A 20849-nucleotide genomic window follows, 5' to 3' on the forward strand; every position below is an offset into this window, starting at 1 on the left:
ATGATGCATCCCAAGACTTTTTGTACTCACCTGATGATGCACAAGCAAAGCCTGTGTTCAGTTGGTGCATGTCTGTGGGAGAGGAGGAGAGAAAGGGATTCTCGTTCACCGAGTCCCTGCTGTGAGATTCAGCTTCTTTGTGACGATAGCGGGTGTGATGGATACTGTAGTTCTATCTCCCAGGTTCCTTCCTGGCTGTAGGAGACTCTGTTTCTGCATTCATTCATTTCACTCTTTCAACACTTATGCCTTGAATACCTATGATGTGCCAGGTGCCAAGATACAGGCGCTTAAGCCCGTCCTCTGTTTTACGGATGAGGAAACTGCATCCCTAAGAGATTCAGCAGTTTGTACGTGTTCATGCATGTTCACAGAACATGTGAACAACAAAAGCAGGAATGCAAGCCCAGATGTCCATAGATGCCACGCTCTTAACCAGAAACTGCACTGATTTTTGTAAACCCTGACACACTCTACTGATGTAAAGGATTATGATGATGTGTTAAGAGCATTTTAAAAAATTTTCCTTTGTCTCTCTCTCTCTTCCTTTTATTTTGCTTCACCCTCCCCCCTTTCCTCTCTTCCTCTTTTGTTTCCTCTTTCTTTCTCTCTCCTTTTTATTCTTTTCTTCATAGGACTCCACAGAATGGAGCAAGAATGAGAGGAAAAAGGCCGGCAGAAAAGCATGAACTGGAGGTTTGTTGAGCTCCTCTACTTCCTGTTTGTATGGGGCCGTATCTCAGTGCAGCCCTCCCACCAGGAACCAGCTGGGACAGACCAACATGTCTCCAAGGAATTTGATTGGCTTATTTCAGACAGGGGGCCTTTCCACCACTCCAGGAGCTACCTATCCTTTGTGGAAAGACACCGACAAGGATTTACAACCAGATATAAAATATACAGGTAAGAGCTGGGCTAAGCTTGCCTTTGCTTTTCATTCACTGAGTGCTTTTGGGGGTCACACATTGGCATGGGCCTTGCTGTATGGAGGAGTGTCTGAGACAAGGCTGTTATGTACTTTTTCATTATTAATTTATCTATTGATTCATTTATCCATCTATTTAATTTGTTACACTGTGCAAGAGATAAGCAATGGTGAGTGAGAATAGCTAATATTTTTTGAGTACTTACTATTGTGTGCTGGACATGGTGCTTAGTACTTTGTACACTATCTCATTAAACCTTACAATAACATCAGAGATAGCATCTATTTGTTTTCTCCACTTTATAGAAGGGGTAACTGGGCTTCTGCTAGGTGAAATAACTTGTCCAAAGTCACACAGTCTGTGAGTGGTGGGACTGGGCTTCTGCTAGGTGAAATAACTTGTCCAAAGTCACACAGTCTGTGAGTGGTGGGACCCTGGTTTATCTGCATCCATAGTCACAGACAGTATTTTTAGTCAGTTGCATCAGGTGTAGGCTGTGTTGTTTTGCAGACGCTAGTAATATAGCAAATATCCTACCCAGACATATTCACACATTTGGAAACAAGTAGGGACACTCAATGAATGCCTCTTTCTTGAGCAAGTCTGAACTGGTCTTTGGCCTTTTGGAATCCTACTCATCCCAAAAGGACTTAGCCCCAAATTCTTCCTCTTTGAGAGTCTAAGAAACCATCTTGGACTCTCCCCACTCCACCTGATCACCTTTCTTTGATATTTCCACAGCTCTCTACACTTACACCTCTTTAGTTGTCAACCATTTGGAGAAATACCATTCTTGTATTTCTCTTTCACCTTACTGGAAACTCTATGAGGCCAGGACTTATATATAATTCATTTCTGGATCCCCAGAGTGATTTTTGTTCTGCCTTGTACCATAAGGACACAAAAAATGTGGACTTAAATAAATTGGAGAATGCAAAAAACTCTCTAGAGCTCTCTCTAAGACAGCTTAAGCTTTGTCTTAAGGTCAAGGAACACTTCTGGGCCAATTGAAATAGGAGACAAGGAAGCATGGTGGAGGAAAAAATCCTAACCTGCAGCTAGGAAGCCGTGAATTCAGGTCTTACATCTTCTGTATATTTAACATGAAAATGCGCATATCTCCTTTGCACGTTGTGTGGCATTGTGGACTAGGGATGGATGATTCATGAATTTGCTACCAGCTGCAGATGCCTGTGATTCTGTGCTGAATAGTCAAATCCGAGTTTGAAAGTTGGCCCTTATACAAAAGAAAGTTTGCATCTGCTTCTGTGTTCATATTTCACCTATGCTTTTCCTTGGATTCCACTGCTAAAACGAAAGTTTGCAGTCATCCAACAAGCTGATTTCTAAGATCCTTTCTAGCTCTAAAGTTAAATATAAGATTTAACCAAGGTCACATGGTTAATTAAATGATGGAGTTTAATCCAGAAGTCAGGCCCCTGGTCATCTAGTTATTCCTTCCTTCCTTATTTAATCCTCAAATAATTATTAAGCACCAGCTAGAGGCCCAGCACTGTGTTTAAGGCAGATGACACAATGGCGAGTAAAACAAACATGGTCCTTGCTCTCATAGCAGTACATTAATTAAACACACACACACACACACACACACACACACAGTATAAGTGCTACAAAAGAGAAAGTGCAGGATAGGCATAATTGGAAGATCATAAACATTGATTTGGGACCTATTGTGTGAAAGATTAGGTGGGGCTCCTGTTGTAATCTTCACCTGGACACACATGCAAATAGGTACCCAGAGATGTGTGTGATCATCTAGGCCAGGTTCAGACCAGAGCAAAAGCCAACAAGGATGTGCTCTCCAGGGCTGCTGTCAATTGACGTTTTCTCTTCACTACTTTGTTGAAACACTAAAGCATGTCCGGGGCTTCCCTGGTGGCGCAGTGGTTGAGAGTCCGCCTGCCGATGCAGGGGACACGGGTTCGTGCCCCGGTCTGGGAGGATCCCACATGCCGCGGAGCGGCTGGGCCCGTGAGCCATGGCCACTGAGCCTGTGCTCCGGAGCCTGTGCTCCGCAAGGGGAGAGGCCACAACAGTGAGAGGCCCGCCTACCGCAAAAAAAAAAAAAAAAAAAGCATGTCCGCAGGTGATTCGAAGTGTGTCTTCCTGTGTGCTAACATGGACATAGCACATTAGAAACTTGACATTTGCATCATGAAAGAAAGGCTTTACTACCACCATGTGCCGTATTATCTGAGGCTACAGAGCCAGCCTTTCTGAAATGTCCTAGGCCTCAAGCTTTGGCCAGTCCCCCCAACCCTAGAATCCAGGCTAGAGCCCAGGGTAACCTGGGAGCTTCAGAAACTGGGAAGAAGTCTGCTCTCCTCACTTAAGTGGGTTAAGGCCATCTCTGTCCTCATTCATATGCAGGCAGAGGCTGGCTTCAGCTCATAGAGTCTTGGTGGGGAGTTTGTGCCACTGGCAATGATGAGAACCTTTCAAATTAAATCCCAGCAGAAGTCCTCTCTCCTGTTGCTTCCCATGCTGAGCAATAAACTGTGCACAAACAGTAGTCTGGGTGCATGAGGTTCGTGCTCTGTCACTCCTAAGTCTGAGCTGATGTGTGGAGGCTGGGGGAGTTTTCTGAACTTGAATCTGCCTGGGTACAGGGACAGCATCCTTGATCCTGGAGGCAGAGAACCAGGGTCCTGGCTCAATCCGCCCACCTCCCTGCTGTGTGATTTAGGCCAAGTAGTGGGACTTCTCTGAGCTCCTGTTTTCTCATCTGTGGAAGGGGAATGTTCGCTAAGATGGTCTCCAAGGTCCTTCCCTTCTCTGAAAGTCTATGATTCCATGAAATATTGTCATTTGGAAATACAGCATGAGACATCAGAGAGGACTCTGGACTTCGAGTCTGCAGACTCAGGTGTTTATTTTGGAGCTGCTTACTAGCTTCCTTATCCTGGGCAAATGTATTCATGCATCATTCACTCAAGCATACATCCAGTGCTTTAGAATTTAACACCAATCATGTACTGTAAGCTGTGCTACGATTCGGTAATATAGAGATGACCAAAAGAAAACAACAAAGCTCGCACACATACACACACACACCCCCCACACCCTGCAAGGTCCATCCCCTCTTTCACCAAGCTCAGAGGTGGGGTGGAAGATGGAGGGAAAAAAGAGTGAATAAGCAAACAATTATTCCACAGAGAGGTATGAATAAGTAACCGCTCAGATACTCAATATTCTCTTCTCTAGAAAGGGACAGTGATGTCTGTCCTACCTACAAGGTCAAATGAGATTAACTTGGTGTGAGATGCTTTGTAAAATTTATATTTTCTTATATCTGGAAAATTTTTTTCATTAAGGTTCGAAATCATCATTCTAATAAAATCATTTAGTTTCACTTTCTGGTAAGCCCATACATATATTAGTCGTTAAATAGTCTGTGAGGGAAATACTAGTATTGTCCATATTACGAATGAGAAAACTCAGGCATCAAGAGGTGAAGGAGATTGTCCACATCACACGTCTGGGATGTGGCAGAGCTAGGAATAAAAGCAGGCCTCTGAGATTCCACAATGTGAGCCCTTAACTCTATGTTGTCATAACCCTCTCTTAGTTACCTAGTGTATGACCAAATACCCAGAGACTTCTGCTGACCATGGACAAGTTGCAACCTCTCTGTGACTTAGTTTTCTCATCTGTAAAATGGAGATAATATTAAACGCCTTGTGTAGCTGTGGCAAGAAATAGTTTAGCTATCAGTCATGGAGAGCTTGGAATTTTGCAGGAGCTGTTCCCTCCTTGACCTCAGACAGCTGATGGTATTGCTAGAAATGATTTCTTTTCTTCTCGTGGTATTTTAAAAGTCAGGTTGGTCCAAAGGGTGTTTCCTGTGTTCCCGCTGCCTTTTTGTGTTTTATTTTTCTGTTTCTCTTTTCCTGACTTTGAGATCATCAGTAGTTGCCATAAATTTGGCAGTTATTTCAGAGGTGGATTTAAAAGGAGGACTGTGGTACCCTTTGTAAGCTTTGGTTTTGGAGAGTCAGGGCGGGGCGGGGGGCGGTCACTGATAATGGTGGTCACTATGCCACAAGATGTGGTTTCATATTGAGTGGTTTTCCCTACTGGTTTCAGAGCAAGTGGTTTGTGGCTTATGGTGCACCTTCCTGTGAGCCTTAAATAAGTACCTAAAAGTTGAATGTAAATCAAATCTTGGTAAACTAGGTCTGATTGCCTAACCATCTTGCACATTTATCAGAGTTGCATAAATCTTTGTTCTAATCCACCATCTTGATGGTTCCTTCGTGTGTTTCACAAAAATATCTTTTGTAGGTTTTGTGGCAAAGATACTTCGCTAAATGAATGGGGCTAGGTGGATGATTCTGCTGAAATGAATGAGATGTGGCCCTTGTCCAGAAATCATTCAGGAGTATATACTGCAAATGCTGGAGAGGGTGTGGAGAAAAGGGACCCCTCTTGCACTGTTGGGGCGAATGTAAATTGATACAGCCACTATGGAGAACAGTATTGAGTTTCCTTAAAAAACTAAAAACAGAACTACCATATGACTCAGCAGTCCCACTACTGGGCATATACCCTGAGAAAACCATAATTCAAAAAGAGTCATGTACCGAAATGTTCATTGCAGCACTATTTACAATAGCCAGGACATGGAAGCAACCTAAGTGTCCATCGACAGATGAATGGATAAAGAAGACGTGGCACATATATACAATGGAATATTACTCAGCCATGAAAAGAAACAAAATTAAGTTATTTGTAGTGAGGTGGATGGACCTAGAGTATGTCATACAGAGTGAAGTAAGTCAGAAAGAGAAAAACAAATACCATATGCTAACACATATATATGGAATCCAAAAAAAAACACAAAGGGTCTGAAGAACCTAGGGTCAGGACAGGAATAAAGACACAGATGTAGAGAATGGACTTGAGGACACGGGGAGGGGGAAAGGTAAGCTGGGACGAAGTGAGAGAGTAGCATTGACATACATATACTACCAAATGTAAAATAGATAGCTAGTGGGAAGCAGCCGCATAGCACAGGGAGATCAGCTCAGTGCTTTGTGACCACCTAGAGGGGTGGGATAGAGAGGATGGGAGGGAGACGCAAGAGGGAGGGGATATGGGGATATATGTATACGTATAACTGATTCACTTTGTTATACAGCGGCAACTAACACAACAATGTAAAGCAATTATACTCCAATAAAGATGTTAAAAATAATTAATTAAAAAAAAAGAGTGTATATTGGGTGCTTAGGTTTGTCAGATGCTGTGCACTGGGGAATTGATGATATATAAGGTAGACAGGTCCCTGCTTCGAGGAGCTTACAGACATGGGGTGGTGAGGGTGAAGTCCACCACTGCACCATTCGGGATGCTGTGGTTGAACTTGAAAGGAGACCCCCCCCAACCTCTGGATTCCAGATAGAATCTTGATGTCACATGGTGCAAGGGTTGTATTTCTATTAGTGTGGCTCAAATTAGTCTAAATCAGCATTTCTTAAAGTATCTCACATGGAGCTGGAGTTCAATGCAATGTTAAAAGGCATTTCTAGAAAAAAAAATCCCATAGTCAAATAATAATAGTAAAAACAGTAATAAGGATAAGTCAGTTGCTAAGGTTGAAAGATTACCAAGCATCTAGCGTGGACACACAGTGTCTAAATTACTGCAGCAGATTGGTCCTTATAATAATCCTGTGCTTAGGTATTGTTATCATCACCATTTGCATAACTTGCCCAAGGAAAGAGAGCTACTTCATGGTAGAGTAGAATGTATCATAAACGAGCAGATTCCAGAGTCTGCATGTTTAACCATGCTATATTGCCTCCCAAATGACATACATATATTTGTTTGGAAAACCAAGCAAAGTTATACAGGCTTCCTTACCGCAGGGCTTTTCAAGGTCTTTCCTAGACTGTTTAACAATGTTTAAGCAAACCTCTTTGACCCTACAAGCTCTTTTTCTCAGAGAGATCGGAATTCAGGTGAGCAGGCTTCAGGAGGCACTGGCTCTACCTGGCTTTGGCAGCTTGAGTTGCTTCTTTGGATGCCAGCCTGTGTCAAAGCGATCTGAAAAGACACCGCTTCCACTTGGGGAGCTGGCCCCTGGCTGAGGAAGCCACCCTACCTGTTGGGATTTTGCTTGGAACACTTTGATCTAAATCTACTTCCTGGTTTATAATTCAAAGAAATGGAATTAACAGCTTCAGTTTTCCTATCACCAGTAATAATCTTATCTTTTTTTCCTCCTCCTCATTTCTTAAATTTCTGCACTACTATTTCTTATTCCTAAATTTGGCATTTCACCCTGTGGGTATGGGGATGAAAACTTCAACAGAGGCCAGAGCCACAGTTACAGAGAAAGGTGAAACCTTGGTTTAATATGCAAAGAAGTGGCTGTACATCAGAATCACCTGCAAAGCTTTTAAAAAATTCCGATGCCTGGGTCCTTCCTCAGATATTTGGATTTGTAATTGGTCTAGGATAGACATGAGAACCACCAACCTAGGGGTGATTTTGCTTCCTAATGGGACATGTAGAAATGTCAGGGGGGCATTTTTGGTTGTCACAGTTGGTTGTGGGGAGGTGGTTTGCTACTGGCATCTGGTGGGTAGAAGCCAGGGATCAGGGATACAGCTGAACACCCTACAATGCAGAGACAGCCCTCTGCAGCAAAGAATTATCTGGCTCACAATGCCAGTAGCATAGAGGTTGAGCACCTTTGCTCTAAAGCAAGGATTTTAGGAAAAAAGGAAAAGGGATGGTGGGAAGGATATTAGAAAAAATGGTTTTAGATTTTGGTCATCATGAGTTTGAGTTGGAATGAAGTATAGGTGCCAGTGCAGTGGCTGGGTTCCCAAAAAAATCTGGCTGTAGACCAAAGGGGAAGGGATTTTCCATGTTTTTAGATATGCCCTCAGATCAGGGTGGCAGTTGATGCATTAAGGAAGGTGAATTGATTTTTGCTTCCTGCTGCAGAGAAGTAGCATTTAAGGGAAACTAGTTTTCTACCCCAGAAGTAACCAGCCTCCATTCCTCCAGGAGTTCTGGGAGATTTGGTGAGTTTCTCATCTGACTATGGTATTCTATAGGAGGTAAGATGTTTAGGCACCCACTGTTAGGTTCAGATACACATAAAAAACCAGTCATAAAAAACCTGAGTCATAAAAAACCAGCTTGGACAAAGTGCATTAAGGGATACTTTTTTTTTCTCTTGAAGTGGGCTCAAAAGAAGATGAGACTGGGATGGTGTCTCACGTTTGTCATTGTCAATTTCAGCCACTTAGAGGTTGGCATCACTGGTGAGAATCAATACCCTGTGCCCTTGCCCCTACCTTATCCCTTATTCAATCCAAATTTTGGATCAAGCTCTCCCTGAATAGAGAGGGATGGGGAGGGATAGTCAGCAAACATCTCCCGGGCCACTTGGCATCAATTCAGAGATAATCTTCTGTGTTGATTATTTAAAATTGATCTTCCACTTCTAAGCCCAATAGCTTTATTGCTACCAAATTGGTACCTTTGCAGTACTTTACCTCTCTGCTCCCATTCCATTACCAAACTGACTTCTGTGAGCTGCTAAGCTTAGTTTGCTGCAATCTCTGCAGAGCAGTTGTTCAGCTTTAGTCAGGAGCCATGTCTGAAAATGGACTGGCTTTTGCACACCTCCCTCCAAAGGACAGACTGACACGGGGTCTTAAAACTGACATAATAAGATATGGTGATTGTTATGACTGGGGAAATTAGGAGGAGAATGAAGACAAGCCCTTGGAGCTTCAGACTCTATGCCCCAAATCTTGGCTAAGGAAGAAAGAAAGGGATCCAATCTGTGATCTGGAGCACGTGCCACTCATTCATTCATTTGAAAAATGTTTACTGATCTCCGAATTCCTACGGATCAGTCTCTACGACAATTCCCTGGAGATAGGGAGAGGAAAGACTGGATCCCTGACCTCAAGGAATTCAAAGTGTCTTGGGGAAAACTAACTGATGGGCAGATAACCACAATGCCATAGGCTCAGTTCGCTGATTGATCAATACGCTGGCTGGGTGCAGTGTTTGTGGTGGGAATGGGAACTACCCTTGGCATTGGGATCATGAATGTGGGGAACGATGGGGGCAAAAGACAAATCTAGTGAGGCATCCTAGAGGAAGGGGTATTTGACTCAGTCTTCAAGGAGGATTAGGATTGTTTTTTCTTTAGTTTTTATTTATAATTATTTATTTATTTTTACATCTTTATTGGAGTATAATTGCTTAACAATGGTGCATTAGTTTCTGCTTTATAACAAACTGAATCAGTTATACATATACATCTGTTCCCATATCCCCTCCCTCTTGCGTCTCCCTCCCACCCTCCCTATCCCACCCCTCCAGGCGGTCACAAAGCACTGATCTGATCTCCCTGTGCTATGCAGCTGCTTCCCACTAGCTATCTATCTTACGTTTGGTAGTGTATATATGTCAATGCCTCTCTTTCAATTTGTCACAGCTTACCCTTCCCCCTCCCCATATCCTCAAGTCCATTCTCTAGTAGGTCTGTGTCTTTATTCCTGTCTTACCCCTAGGTTCTTCATGACATTTTTTTTTCTTCTTAAATTGCATATATATGTGTTAGCATACGGTATTTCTCTTTCTCTTTCTGACTTACTTCACTCTGTATGACAGACTCTAGGTCTATCCACCTCATTACAAATAGCTCAATTTCATTTCTTTTTATGGCTGAGTAATATTCCATTGTATATATGAGCCACATCTTCTTTATCCATTCATCTGATGATGGACACTTAGGTTGTTTCCATCTCCGGGCTATTGTAAATAGGGCTGCTAAGAACATTTTGGTACATGACTCTTTTTGAATTATGGTTTTCTCAGGGTATATGCCCAGTAGTGGGATTGATGGGTCATATGGTAGTCCTATTTGTAGTTTTTTAAGGAACCTCCATACTGTTCTCCATAGTGGCTGTACCAATTCACATTCCCACCAGTAGTGCAAGAGTGTTCCCTTTTTTCCACACCCTCTCCAGCATTTATTGTTTCTAGATTTTTTCATGATGGCCATTCTGACTGGTGTGAGATGATATCTCATTGTAGTTTTGATTTGCATTTCTCTAATGATTAAAGATGTTGAGCATTCTTTCATGTGTTTGTTGGCAGTCTGTAAATCTTCTTTGGAGAAATGACTATTTAGGTCTTCTGCCCATTTTTGGATTGGGTTTTTTTTTGTTATTGAGCCACATGAGCTGCTTGTAAATTTTGGAGCTTAATCCTTTGTCAGTTGCTTCATTTGCAAATATTTTCTCCCATTCTGAGGGTTGTCTTTTGGTCTTCTTTATGGTTTCCTTTGCTATGCAAAAGCTTTTGAGTTTCATTAGGTCCCATGTGTTTATTTTTGTCTTTACTTCCATTTCTCTAGGAGTTGGGTCAAAAAGGATCTTGCTGTGATTTATGTCATAGAGTGTTCTGCCTATATTTTCCTCTAAGAGTTTGATAGTTTCTGGCCTTACATTTAGGTCTTTAATCCATTTTGAGCTTATTTTTGTGTATGGTGTTAGGGAGTGATCTAATCTCATACTTTTACATGTCCCTGTTCAGTTTTCCCAGCACCACTTATTGAAGAGGCTGTCCTTTCTCCACTGTACATTCCTGCCTCCTTTATCAAAGATAAGGTGACCATATGTGCATGGGTTTATCTCTGGGCTTTCTATCCTGTTCCATTGATCTATCTTTCTGTTTTTATGCCAGTACCATACTGTCTTGATTACTGTAGCTTTGTAGTATAGTCTGAAGTCAGGGAGCCCGATTCCTCCAGCTCCATTTTTCGACCTCAAGATTGCTTTGGCTATTCGGGGTCTTTTGTGTTTCCATACAAATTGTGAAATTTTTTGTTCTAATTCTGTGAAAAATGCCAGTGGTAGTTTGGTAGAGATTGCATTGAATCTGTAGATTGCTTTGGGTAGTAGAGTCATTTTCACAATGTTGATTCTTCCAGTCCAAGAACATGGTATATTTCTCCATCTATTTGTATCATCTTTAATTTCTTTCATCAGTGGTCTTATAATTTTCTGTATACAGGTCTTTTGTCTCCTTAGGTAGATTTATTCCTAGATATTTTATTCTTTTTGTTGCAATGGTAAATGGGAGTGTTTTCTTGATTTCACTTTCAGATTTTTCATCATTAGTATACAGGAATGCCAGAGATTTCTGTGCATTAATTTTGTATCCTGCTACTTTACCAAATTCATTGATTAGCTCTAGTAGTTTTCTGGTAGCATCTTTAGGATTCTCTATGTATAGTAACATGTCATCTGCAAACAGTGACAGCTTTACTTCTTCTTTTCCGATTTGGATTCCTTTTATTTCCTTTTCTTCTCTGATGGCTGTGGCTAAAACTTCCAAAACTATGTTGAATAAGAGTGGTGAGAGTGGGCAACCTTGTCTTGTTCCTGATCTTAGTGGAAATGGTTTCAGTTTTTCACCATTGAGCACGATGTTGGCTGTGGGTTTGTCATATATGGCCTTTATTATGTTGAGGAAATTTCCCTCTATGCCTACTTTCTGCAGGGTTTTTATCATAAATGGGTGTTGAATTTTGTCGAAAGCTTTCTCTGCATCTATTGAGATGATCATATGGTTTTTCTCCTTCAATTTGTTAATATGGTGTATCACGTTGATTGATTTGCGTATATTGAAGAATCCTTGCATTCCTGGAATAAACCCCACTTGATCATCCTTTTAATGTGCTGTTGGATTCTGTTTGCTAGTATTTTGTTGAGGATTTTTGCATCTATGTTCATCAGTGATATTAGCCTGTAGTTTTCTTTCTCTGTGACATCCTTGTCTGGTTTTGGTATCAAGGTGATGGTGGCCTCGTAGAATGAGTTTGGGAGTGTTCCTCCCTCTGCTATATTTTGGAAGAGTTTGAGAAGGATAGGTGTTAGCTCTTTTCTAAATGTTTGATAGAATTCGCCTGTGAAGCCATCTGGTCCTGGGCTTTTGTTTGTTGGAAGATTTTTATCACAGTTTCAATTTCAGTGCTTGTGATTGGTCTGTTCATATTTTCTATTTCTTCCTGATTCAGTCTTGGCAGGTTGTGCATTTCTAAGAATTTGTCCATTTCTACCAGGTTGTCCATTTTATTGGCATAGAGTTGCTTGTAGTAATCTCTCATGATCTTTTGTATTTCTGCAGTGTCCGTTGTTAGTTCTCCTTTTTCATTTCTAATTCTATTGATTTGAGTCTTCTCCCTTGTTTTCTTGATGAGTCTGGCTAATGGTTTATCAATTTTGTTTATCTTCTCAAAGAACCAGCTTTTAGTTTTATTGATCTTTGCTATCGTTTCCTTCATTTCTTTTTCATTTATTTCTGATCTGATTTTTATGTTTTCTTTCCTTCTGCTAACTTTGGGGTGTTTTTGTTCTTCTTTCTCTAATTGCTTTAGGTGCAAGGTTAGGTTGTTTTTTCGAGATGTTTCCTGTTTCTTAAGGTGGGATTGTATTGCTATAAACTTCCCTCTTAGAACTGCTTTTGCTGCATCCCATAGGTTTTGGGTCGTCGTGTCTCCACTGTCATTTGTTTCTAGGTATTTTTTTATTTCCTCTTTGATTTCTTCAGTGATCACTTCGTTATTAAGTAGTGTATTGTTTAGCCTCCATGTGTTTGTATTTTTTACAGATCTTTTCCTGTAATTGATATCTAGTCTCATAGCGTTGTGGTCAGAAAAGATACTTGATACAATTTCAATTTTCTTAAATTTACCAAGGCTTGATTTGTGACCCAAGATATGATCTATCCTGGAGGCTGTTCCATGAGCACTTGAGAAAAATGTGTATTCTGTTGTTTTTGGATGGAATGTCCTTTAAATTCAATTCAGTCCATCTTGTTTAATGTGTCATTTAAAGCTTGTGTTTCCTTATTTATTTTCATTTTGGATGATCTGTCCATTGGTGAAAGTGGGGTGTTAAAGTCCCCTACCATGAATGTGTTACTGTCGATTTCCCCTTTTCTGGCTGTTAGTATTTGCCTTATGTATTGAGGTGCTCCTATGTTGGGTGCATAAATATTTACAATTGTTATATCTTCTTCTTGGATCGACCCCTTGATCATTATGTAGTATCCTTCTTTGTCTCTTCTAGTAGTCTTTATTTTAAAGTCTATTTTGTCTGATATGAGAATTGCTACTCCAGCTTTCTTTTGGTTTCCATTTGCATGGAATATCTTTTTCCATCCCCTGACTTTCAGTCTGTATGTGTCTCTAGGTCTGAAGTGGGTCTCTTGTAGACAGCATATATATGGGTCTTGTTTTTGTATCCATTCAGCCAATCTGTGTCTTTTGGTGGGAGCATTTAGTCCATTTACAGTTAAGGTAATTATCGATATGTATGTTGCTATTCCCATTTTCTTAATTGTTTTGGGTTCATTATTGTAGGTCTTTTCCTTCTGTTTTGTTTCTTTCCTAGAGAAGTTTCTTTAGCATTTGTTGTAAAGCTGGTTTGGTGGTGCTGAACTCTCTCAGCTTATGTTTGTCTGTAAAGGTTTTAATTTCTCCATCAAATCTGAATGAGATCCTTGCTGGGTAGAGTAATCTTCGTTGCAGGTTTTTCTCCTTCATCACTTTAACAGTCCCTTCTGGCTTGCAGAGTTTCTGCTGAAAGATCAGCTGTTAACCTTATGGGGATTCCCTTGTGTGTTATTTGTTATTTTTCCCTTGCTGCTTTTAATATGTTTTCTTTGTATTTAATTTTTGACAGTTTGATTAATATGTGTCTTGGCATATTTGTCCTTGGATTTATCCTGTATGGGACTCTCTGTGCCTCCTGGACTTGATTAACTATTTCCTTTCCCATATTAGGGAAGTTTTCAACTATAATCTCTTCAAATATTTTCTCAGTCCTTTTCTTTTTCTCTTCTTCTTCTGGAACCTCTATAATTCGAATGTTGGTGCGTTTAATGTTGTCCCAGAGGTCTCTGAGACTGTGCTCGATTCTTTTCATTAGTTTTTCTTTCTTCTGCTCTGCAGTAGTTATTTCCACTATTTTATCTTCCACGTCACTTATCCGTTCTTCTGCCTCAGTTATTCTGCTACTGATCCCATCTAGAGTATTTTTAATTTCATTTATTGTGTTTCTAATCATTGCTTGATTCATCTTTAGTTCTTCTAGGTCCTTGTTAACTGTTTCTTGCATTTTGTCTATTCTATTTCCAAGATTTTGGATCATCTTTACTATCATTATTCTGAATTCTTTTTCAGGTAGACTGCCTATTTCCTCTTCATTTGTTAGGTCTGGTGGGTTTTTATCTTGCTCTTTCTCCTGCTGTGTGTTTTTCTGTCTTCTCATTTTGCTTATCTTACTGTGTTTGGGGTCTCCTTTTTGCAGGCTGCAGGTTCGTAGTTCCCGTTGTTTTCTGTGTATGTCCCCAGTGGCTAAGGTTGGTTCAGTGGGTCGTGTAGGCTTCCTGGTGGAGGGGACTCGTGCCTGTGTTCTGGTGGATGAGGCTGGATCTTGTCTTTCTGGTGGCAGGTCTACGGCTGGTGGTGTGTTTTGGGGTGTCTGTGTACTTTTTATGATTTTAGGCAGCCTCTCTGCTAATGGGTGGCATTGTGTTCCTGTCTTGCTAGTTGTTTGGCATAGGGTGTCCAGCACTATAGCTTGCTGGTCGTTGAGTGAAGCTGGGTACTGGTGTTGAGATGGAGATCTCTGGAAGATTTTCGCCATTTGATATTATGTGGAGCTGGGAGGTCTCTTGTGGACCAGTGTCCTGAAGATGGCTCTCCCACCTCAGAGGCACAGCACTGACTCCTGGTTCCTCAATTTGGGATGATTTGTTGTCTATTCATGTATTCCACAAATGCAGCGTACATAAAGTTGATTGTGGAGCTTTAATCCACTGCTTCTGCGGCTGCTGGGAGAGATTTCCCTTTCTCTTCTTTGTTCTCACAGCTCCCGGGTCTCAGCTTCGGATTTGGCTCTGCCTCTGCGTGTAGGTCGCTGGAGGGCGTTTGTTCTTCGCTCAGACAGGATGGGGTTAAAGTAGCAGCTGAGTCGGGCGCTCTGGCTCACTCAGGCCGGGGGGGAGGGAGGGGCAAGGAGGCGGGGCGAGCCTGCGGCGGCAGAGGCCGGCGTGACGTTGCACCAGCCCGAGGCGCGTCGTACGCTCTTCCGGGGAAGACGTCCCTGGATCCCGGGACCCCGGCAGTGACGTGCTGCACAGGCTCCCCGGAAGGGGGGCGTGGACGGTGACCTGAGCTCGCAAACAGGCCTCTTGGCGGCGGCAGCAGCCTCTCCAGCGTCCCACGCCCGTCTCTGGGGTCCGCGCTTTCAGCCGCGCTCGCGCCGGTCTCTGGAGCTCCTTTAAGCAGCGCTCTTAATCCCCTCCTCGCGCACCAGGAAACAAAGAGGGAAGAAAAAGTCTCTTGCCTCTTCGGCAGATCCAGACTTTCTCCCTGACTCCCTCCTGGCTAGCTGTGGCGCATTAGCCACTTCAGGCTGTGTTCACGCCGCCAGCCCCAGTCCTCTCCCTGCGCTCTGACCGAAGCCCGAGCCTCAGCTCCCAGCCCCGCCCGCCCCGGCGGGCGAGCAGACAAGCCTCTCGGCCTGGTGAGTGCCGGTCGTCACCGATCCTCTGTGCGGGAATCTCTCCGCTTTGCCCTACCCAGGTATGTGGGGAGTTTCTTGCCTTTTGGGAGGTCTGAGGTCTTCTGCCAGTGTTCAGTAGGTGTTCTGTAGGAGTTGTTCCACGTGTACCTGTATTTCTGGTGTATCTGTGGGGAGGAAGGTGATCTCCGCGTCTTACTCTTCCGCCGTGTTCCCCGGAAGTCTCAACAATGAATGCGGATTAGGATTTTATGAGAAGGCAGTGGGGGAAAAAGCAGCCCAGATAAAGGGAGGTAGGGCCTGCAAAGGCAAAGAGGCAGAAGAAAGCCTGGAACTGTGTGTGTGTGTGTGTGTATTTTGAGTAGTATAGTAGTCCCCTCTTAGCCAAGGTTGGTTTCAGTTACAATCAACTGCTGTCCAAAAATATTAAATGGAAAATTCCAGAAATAAACAACTCAAAAGTTTTAAATTGCACACCATTCTGAGTAGTGTGATGAAATCTTGTACTGTCCCGCTCCGCCCCTCCCAGGACCCGAATCATCCCTTTGTCCAGTGTATCCCCTCCCGTTAATCAGTAGCCATCTCGGTTTTGGTTTTCAGATCAACTGTCTTGGGATCTCAATGCTTATGTTCAAGTAGCTCTTATTTTACTTAATAATAGCCCCAAAGTGCCAGAGTAGTGGTGCTGGCAATTCAGATAGGCCATAGAGAAACGATAAAGTGCTTCCTTTAAGTGAAAAGGTGAAAGTTCTCAATAAGGAAGGAAGAACACTTATATGCTGAGGTAGCTAAGATCTATGGTAAGAATGAATCTTCTATCTGTGAGATTGTGAAGAAGAAAACAGAAATTCATGCTAGCTTTGCTGTCACACCTCAGACTGCAGAAGTTATGGCCAAAGTGCATGATAAGGGCTTAGTTAAGGTGGAAAAGGCATTACATTTTTTTTTTTTTTTTTTTTTTTTTTTGCGGTACGTGGGCCTCTCACCATTGTGGCCTCTCCCGTTGCGGAGCACAGGCTCCGGACGTGCAGGCTCAGCGGCCATGGCTCACGGGCCCAGCCGCTCTGCGGCATGTGGGATTCTCCCGGACCGGGGCACGAACCCGTGTCCCCTGCATCGGCAGGCGGACTCTCAACCACTGTGCCGCCAGGGAAGCCCAGGCATTACATTTTTATCATAAGGTATTTACAGAGAAAGAAAGGTGAGGGGGAGAGACCACATTCACATAACTTTTTTACAGTATATTGTTATAATTCTATTTTATTATTAGTCACTGTTGTTAAATTCTTACTGTGTCTAATTTATGTATCAAACTTTATCAAAGGTATGTATATATAGGAAAAACATATGGTATACATAGCGTTCTGTGTACTATCCATGGTTTTAGGCATCCACTGGGCATCTTGGAACGTTTCCTCCACCAATGGGGTGGTCCTACTGAAGTGATGTTAGGAAATAAGGCTGGATGGCAGCTTGGAGCCAACAGTGAAAGGCATTTAGGATGACAAATTGATTTCAAACAACCTTCGAACTCCAGTTAATTGTCAGAGTACTAGTACATATCTCTTCAGAGCAGTGGGGTTTTTTTGTTTGTTTCATTTTTACATTTCTTGACCTCACTCGTGCTAAGAAATACATTTCACATTGACACTCAGTAAACCTAGTGATAAGAAGATATGTAATTGAAATGAAAACTCATGAAAAAAATACTTAACCTTACTCCATGTGATGCATCTTGATATTTTCTCCTCTATACCGTTCTAATATAACCTATTCCTTTCTGATTCATTTATTTTTTAAAATACTGGTGTCTACCAACTTCTGTGATTTCAACCTCCACTAATGGGGTAGACCTTGCAGTTTGAAAAACACTGACTTTGAGTCTACATTGTGGTTACGTTTTGGCTCAGAGGAAAATTGCGCCATGTTTGAGAAGCAGAGTTTGCCGTGGGTTCAGGTTAGAACCTGTACCTTGTCTGATAGAGGCGACAGGAAAACAGTGAAGGGTTTGAAACGTGAGACTGTCACGGTCCGATATACATTTAGAAATATTGCTCTGGCTGCAGCATGAGGAATGCGTGGAAGGGAATGAGAGAGAAGGGTTAGAAAGGTGTGGCAGTAATTCAAGGGAGAGGAAGGGGACACTGGAGCGAAGACAAAGGCTATAAAGATGGAATTCATTAACTCCCACGTACCACTCAGGTCCACCAACAAAGCTGCTTGGGACCTACCTGTCAGGCAACTCCCTTCCTGGGCTGCATCCAGGCTTACCTGCCCTAGTTCCCTTCTAGGCACCCTGTGGCAGGATGCGTTCTTTTATGGAGAGTTCTACAGCCACTGGATACTTTTGTGTCTCTTAGGAAAGGAACCAGAATGCCCAGGCTTCTGCCTCCAGGCTATTTCCTTATCTCTCAAGGCCTTCCTTCTGGGCATGAGCATTACTAGGTATCAGTAGCAGTGGATTCCCAGACTAGCTTGGAGGAAGGCTTTGCATCCCACCCTTTATCTGCACCTGACTTGTCTCTGCAAACCTTGATGGAAACTTCCAGCCGCAAGTCAGTATCTAAGCTGATGTGAACCCTAACACAGCTGCTGAAGTTTAGCGATGAAGAGCAAGTCTTTAGGCTCAGGCAGACCTTGGTTTGAATCCTGACTCTGCCAGGTATGATCCCATTTAGCAGAGAGCAAGTGCTTGAGGACCAGTAACTAAAACAAGTTACCCATTTGGATTTGAAACACCCCTACCTGCAAATTCATCCCTAAGAACTCTGCAAAAGCTTGCAGGAGACCTCCAACCACAAGAGGGGTGCTTGACCTGTGTGCACTGTAGCCCAGGTGCTCTAGGAAGGCAGCATAACTCCAGTCTCATATTAAGAGGACACTTATCTGGAGGAAAACACAGAAAGAGGACAAGAGAGAGGAAGATTGCTGATGCCCTGTGACACATGTGGCAGGAATCCAGAGGTCTACACACTGGCAAAGCATCCTTAAGCAATCAGCACGCATTGATTCCTGTAAACAGTACACGTCTCGTGATTTGCAAGCGTCTAATTTATTAATCAGCCCAGGTGACAGGAGCAGTCTGAGACCTCTCATCTTCTCGGTGCCTGCCAGGTTCTCTTTGATGTGTATTGCTCGGGAGACATTGGGCCCCCAGAGATGGCTTCCCACCTCAGCACCTTCACAGTAATCAGAGCATTTCAGGATGGGGTGTGTACAGTGGTGAGGGTAACTCTGCTTTTTCTCAAATTGCAGCCTTGTTTTTGACAGAAGACCAGCAGCCTCCATCCCTGAGTGCTTGTGACAAGCTCTCTGTGACTCTAGTATGACACCCGGCTTTATACCACGTTGATGGGGGAGGGTGGTTTGTGTGAGAAAAAAGGAGGTGAATATAAATGATATGGAAGCCTCTGCACTGCTAAATGGTTTGAGATTGTCTGATTTCGGAAGGAACTGCTCACCTGTGCATGAATTCGGCAAGGATTTGTTGAATCCTTACCATGTGCAGGGACTGTGCGAGCCTCTGCTGACACCAAAGTTTACTGATCTGTGGCCTCAAGTGCACCAAATGTAGCTGGGGAGAAACAGACAATAAGCAACCACATTGCTACCTCGTATAAGGAGTGCAGGGAAAGAAGTATAAAATGCAGTATTAGTGCGAAGGAAGGGTGCTGAAGTTGACCTTGCAAGGTTAAGAAAGCCTTTAAAGAAGAAAAACTTTTTCTGAGATCTGGATGGTGGGAGTTAGGCAAAGGAAGTTAGCGCTGTGTGTGTGTGTGTGTGTGTGTGTGTGTGTTTTGAGGGGGTATCTGTAAAGGGGTAGACTTGTTTTGGGACCTGCAGATAACTCATTTTGAGTGATAGGCAGAGAAAATGTTAGCATGCAGGCCAGAGAAATCAGAAGGGGTTCAGATCACAAAGCCCTATGAATGTTATATAGAAGACTTTGAACTTTACCCTAAGGTGATGGCTCCCACATTTTCTCATTTCAAGATGCTCTTAAAGTCTCAGTGATTTTATTTCCCTAGGTCAGAGAAATACTAATAATTCTGTTTATTAAGTACAAACAACTTAATGAAGTATTTATGTCCCCAAAAGTTTAGTAGCCATTTGGAAAATAATACATGTGAATCTAAGGAAAAAACAGTATCTTTATTTTATCCTTAAATAACCACAGTTACTACTGCTCAACCCTTGCAATTCGATACAGCCACCTTCCTTTCCTGTTCCTTGTTAATTTTTCTGCAGTTTTATAATTATACCAACTGCCAAAAACCCACCTTAACAAAGATATGCCATTATTGAAAGAAATGTAGTGTGTTTTCATGTTGAAACTGTGAACTACCTCAGTGTAGTAGTTTTTGTGATACCCAATAAATATCAAGTATCCCTCATTTCGCTTAAACATTAAAAATATTCCACTGTGCTCCTGTGGCTTGCTATGGTACTTTGCAGCATCTCAGCACACAATTTAGGAACCAGGTTCTAAGGACAAAAGAGATTTAGAGGATTTTGCCCAGTGGCAAAGCATGTTCAGGTTGTCATCTTAGAAAGATCACTTCTGCTAAAATGGAGAGAATGCACTGATGGGGAAACGTTGGGAGAAGGTGCAAAAATGTATGGCAAGAAAATAGAATGCTATGGCAGTGACCCACGTGAGAAAGGAGAGTATCTTGGAATAAAGTAACATTGATGGGGATATTTGAGATATGTTTTTCTTAATTTTTTTTTTTTTGTTTTTTTTTTTTTCTGTACGTGGGCCTCTCACTGCTGTGGCCTCTCCCGTTGCGGAGCACAGGCTCCGGACACACACAGGCTCCGCGGCCATGGCTCGCGGGCCCAGCCGCTCCGCGGCATGTGGGATCTTCCGGGATCGGGGCACGAACCCGTGTCCCCTGCATCGGCAGGCGGACTCTCAACCACTGCGCCACCAGGGAAGCCCTCTTAATTTTTTAAAATTTAAAATTATTATAGATTGGCAAGAAGTTGCAGAGACAGTATAGAGAGATCCCATGTACCCTTCACCCAGTTTCCCCCAAGGGTTACATCTTATATAACTATAGTACAATATCAAAACCAGGACACTGACATTGGTACACTGTGTGTGTATAGTCTATGCTATTTTATCGCATGTGTAGATTCATGTAACCACCACCACAGTCAAGATACAGAACAGTTTCATCACCTCAAAGATTTCCCTAGTGCTATCTGCTTAGAGTCACAAGTCTCCTTTTTCCCTATCATCCCTAAGCCCTGGCAGCCACTAATTTGTTTCCCATCTCTGTAATTGCATCATTTCAAGAATGTCATATAAACAAAATCATAACTT

The 20849-nt window shown here is 42.6% G+C and overlaps 1 protein-coding gene across 1 annotated transcript in view; it reads left to right on the top strand.

Moving 5' to 3' along the window:
• Positions 1–685: 685 nt before the first annotated feature.
• The window catches only part of BRINP1 (BMP/retinoic acid inducible neural specific 1), a gene marked incomplete at both ends in the record, with an annotated part of 137874 nt that continues 117710 nt past the window's right edge, over positions 686–20849 (top strand). The window contains one exon of the mRNA XM_079706134.1: positions 686–903. Coding sequence (XP_079562260.1) covers positions 686–903 — 218 coding nt within the window. The remainder of the gene's footprint in view (positions 904–20849) is intronic.

This window comes from Hyperoodon ampullatus, assembly GCF_949752795.1.
Source record: "Hyperoodon ampullatus genome assembly, chromosome: 6".
Classification (NCBI taxonomy): Eukaryota; Metazoa; Chordata; class Mammalia; order Artiodactyla; family Ziphiidae; genus Hyperoodon; species Hyperoodon ampullatus.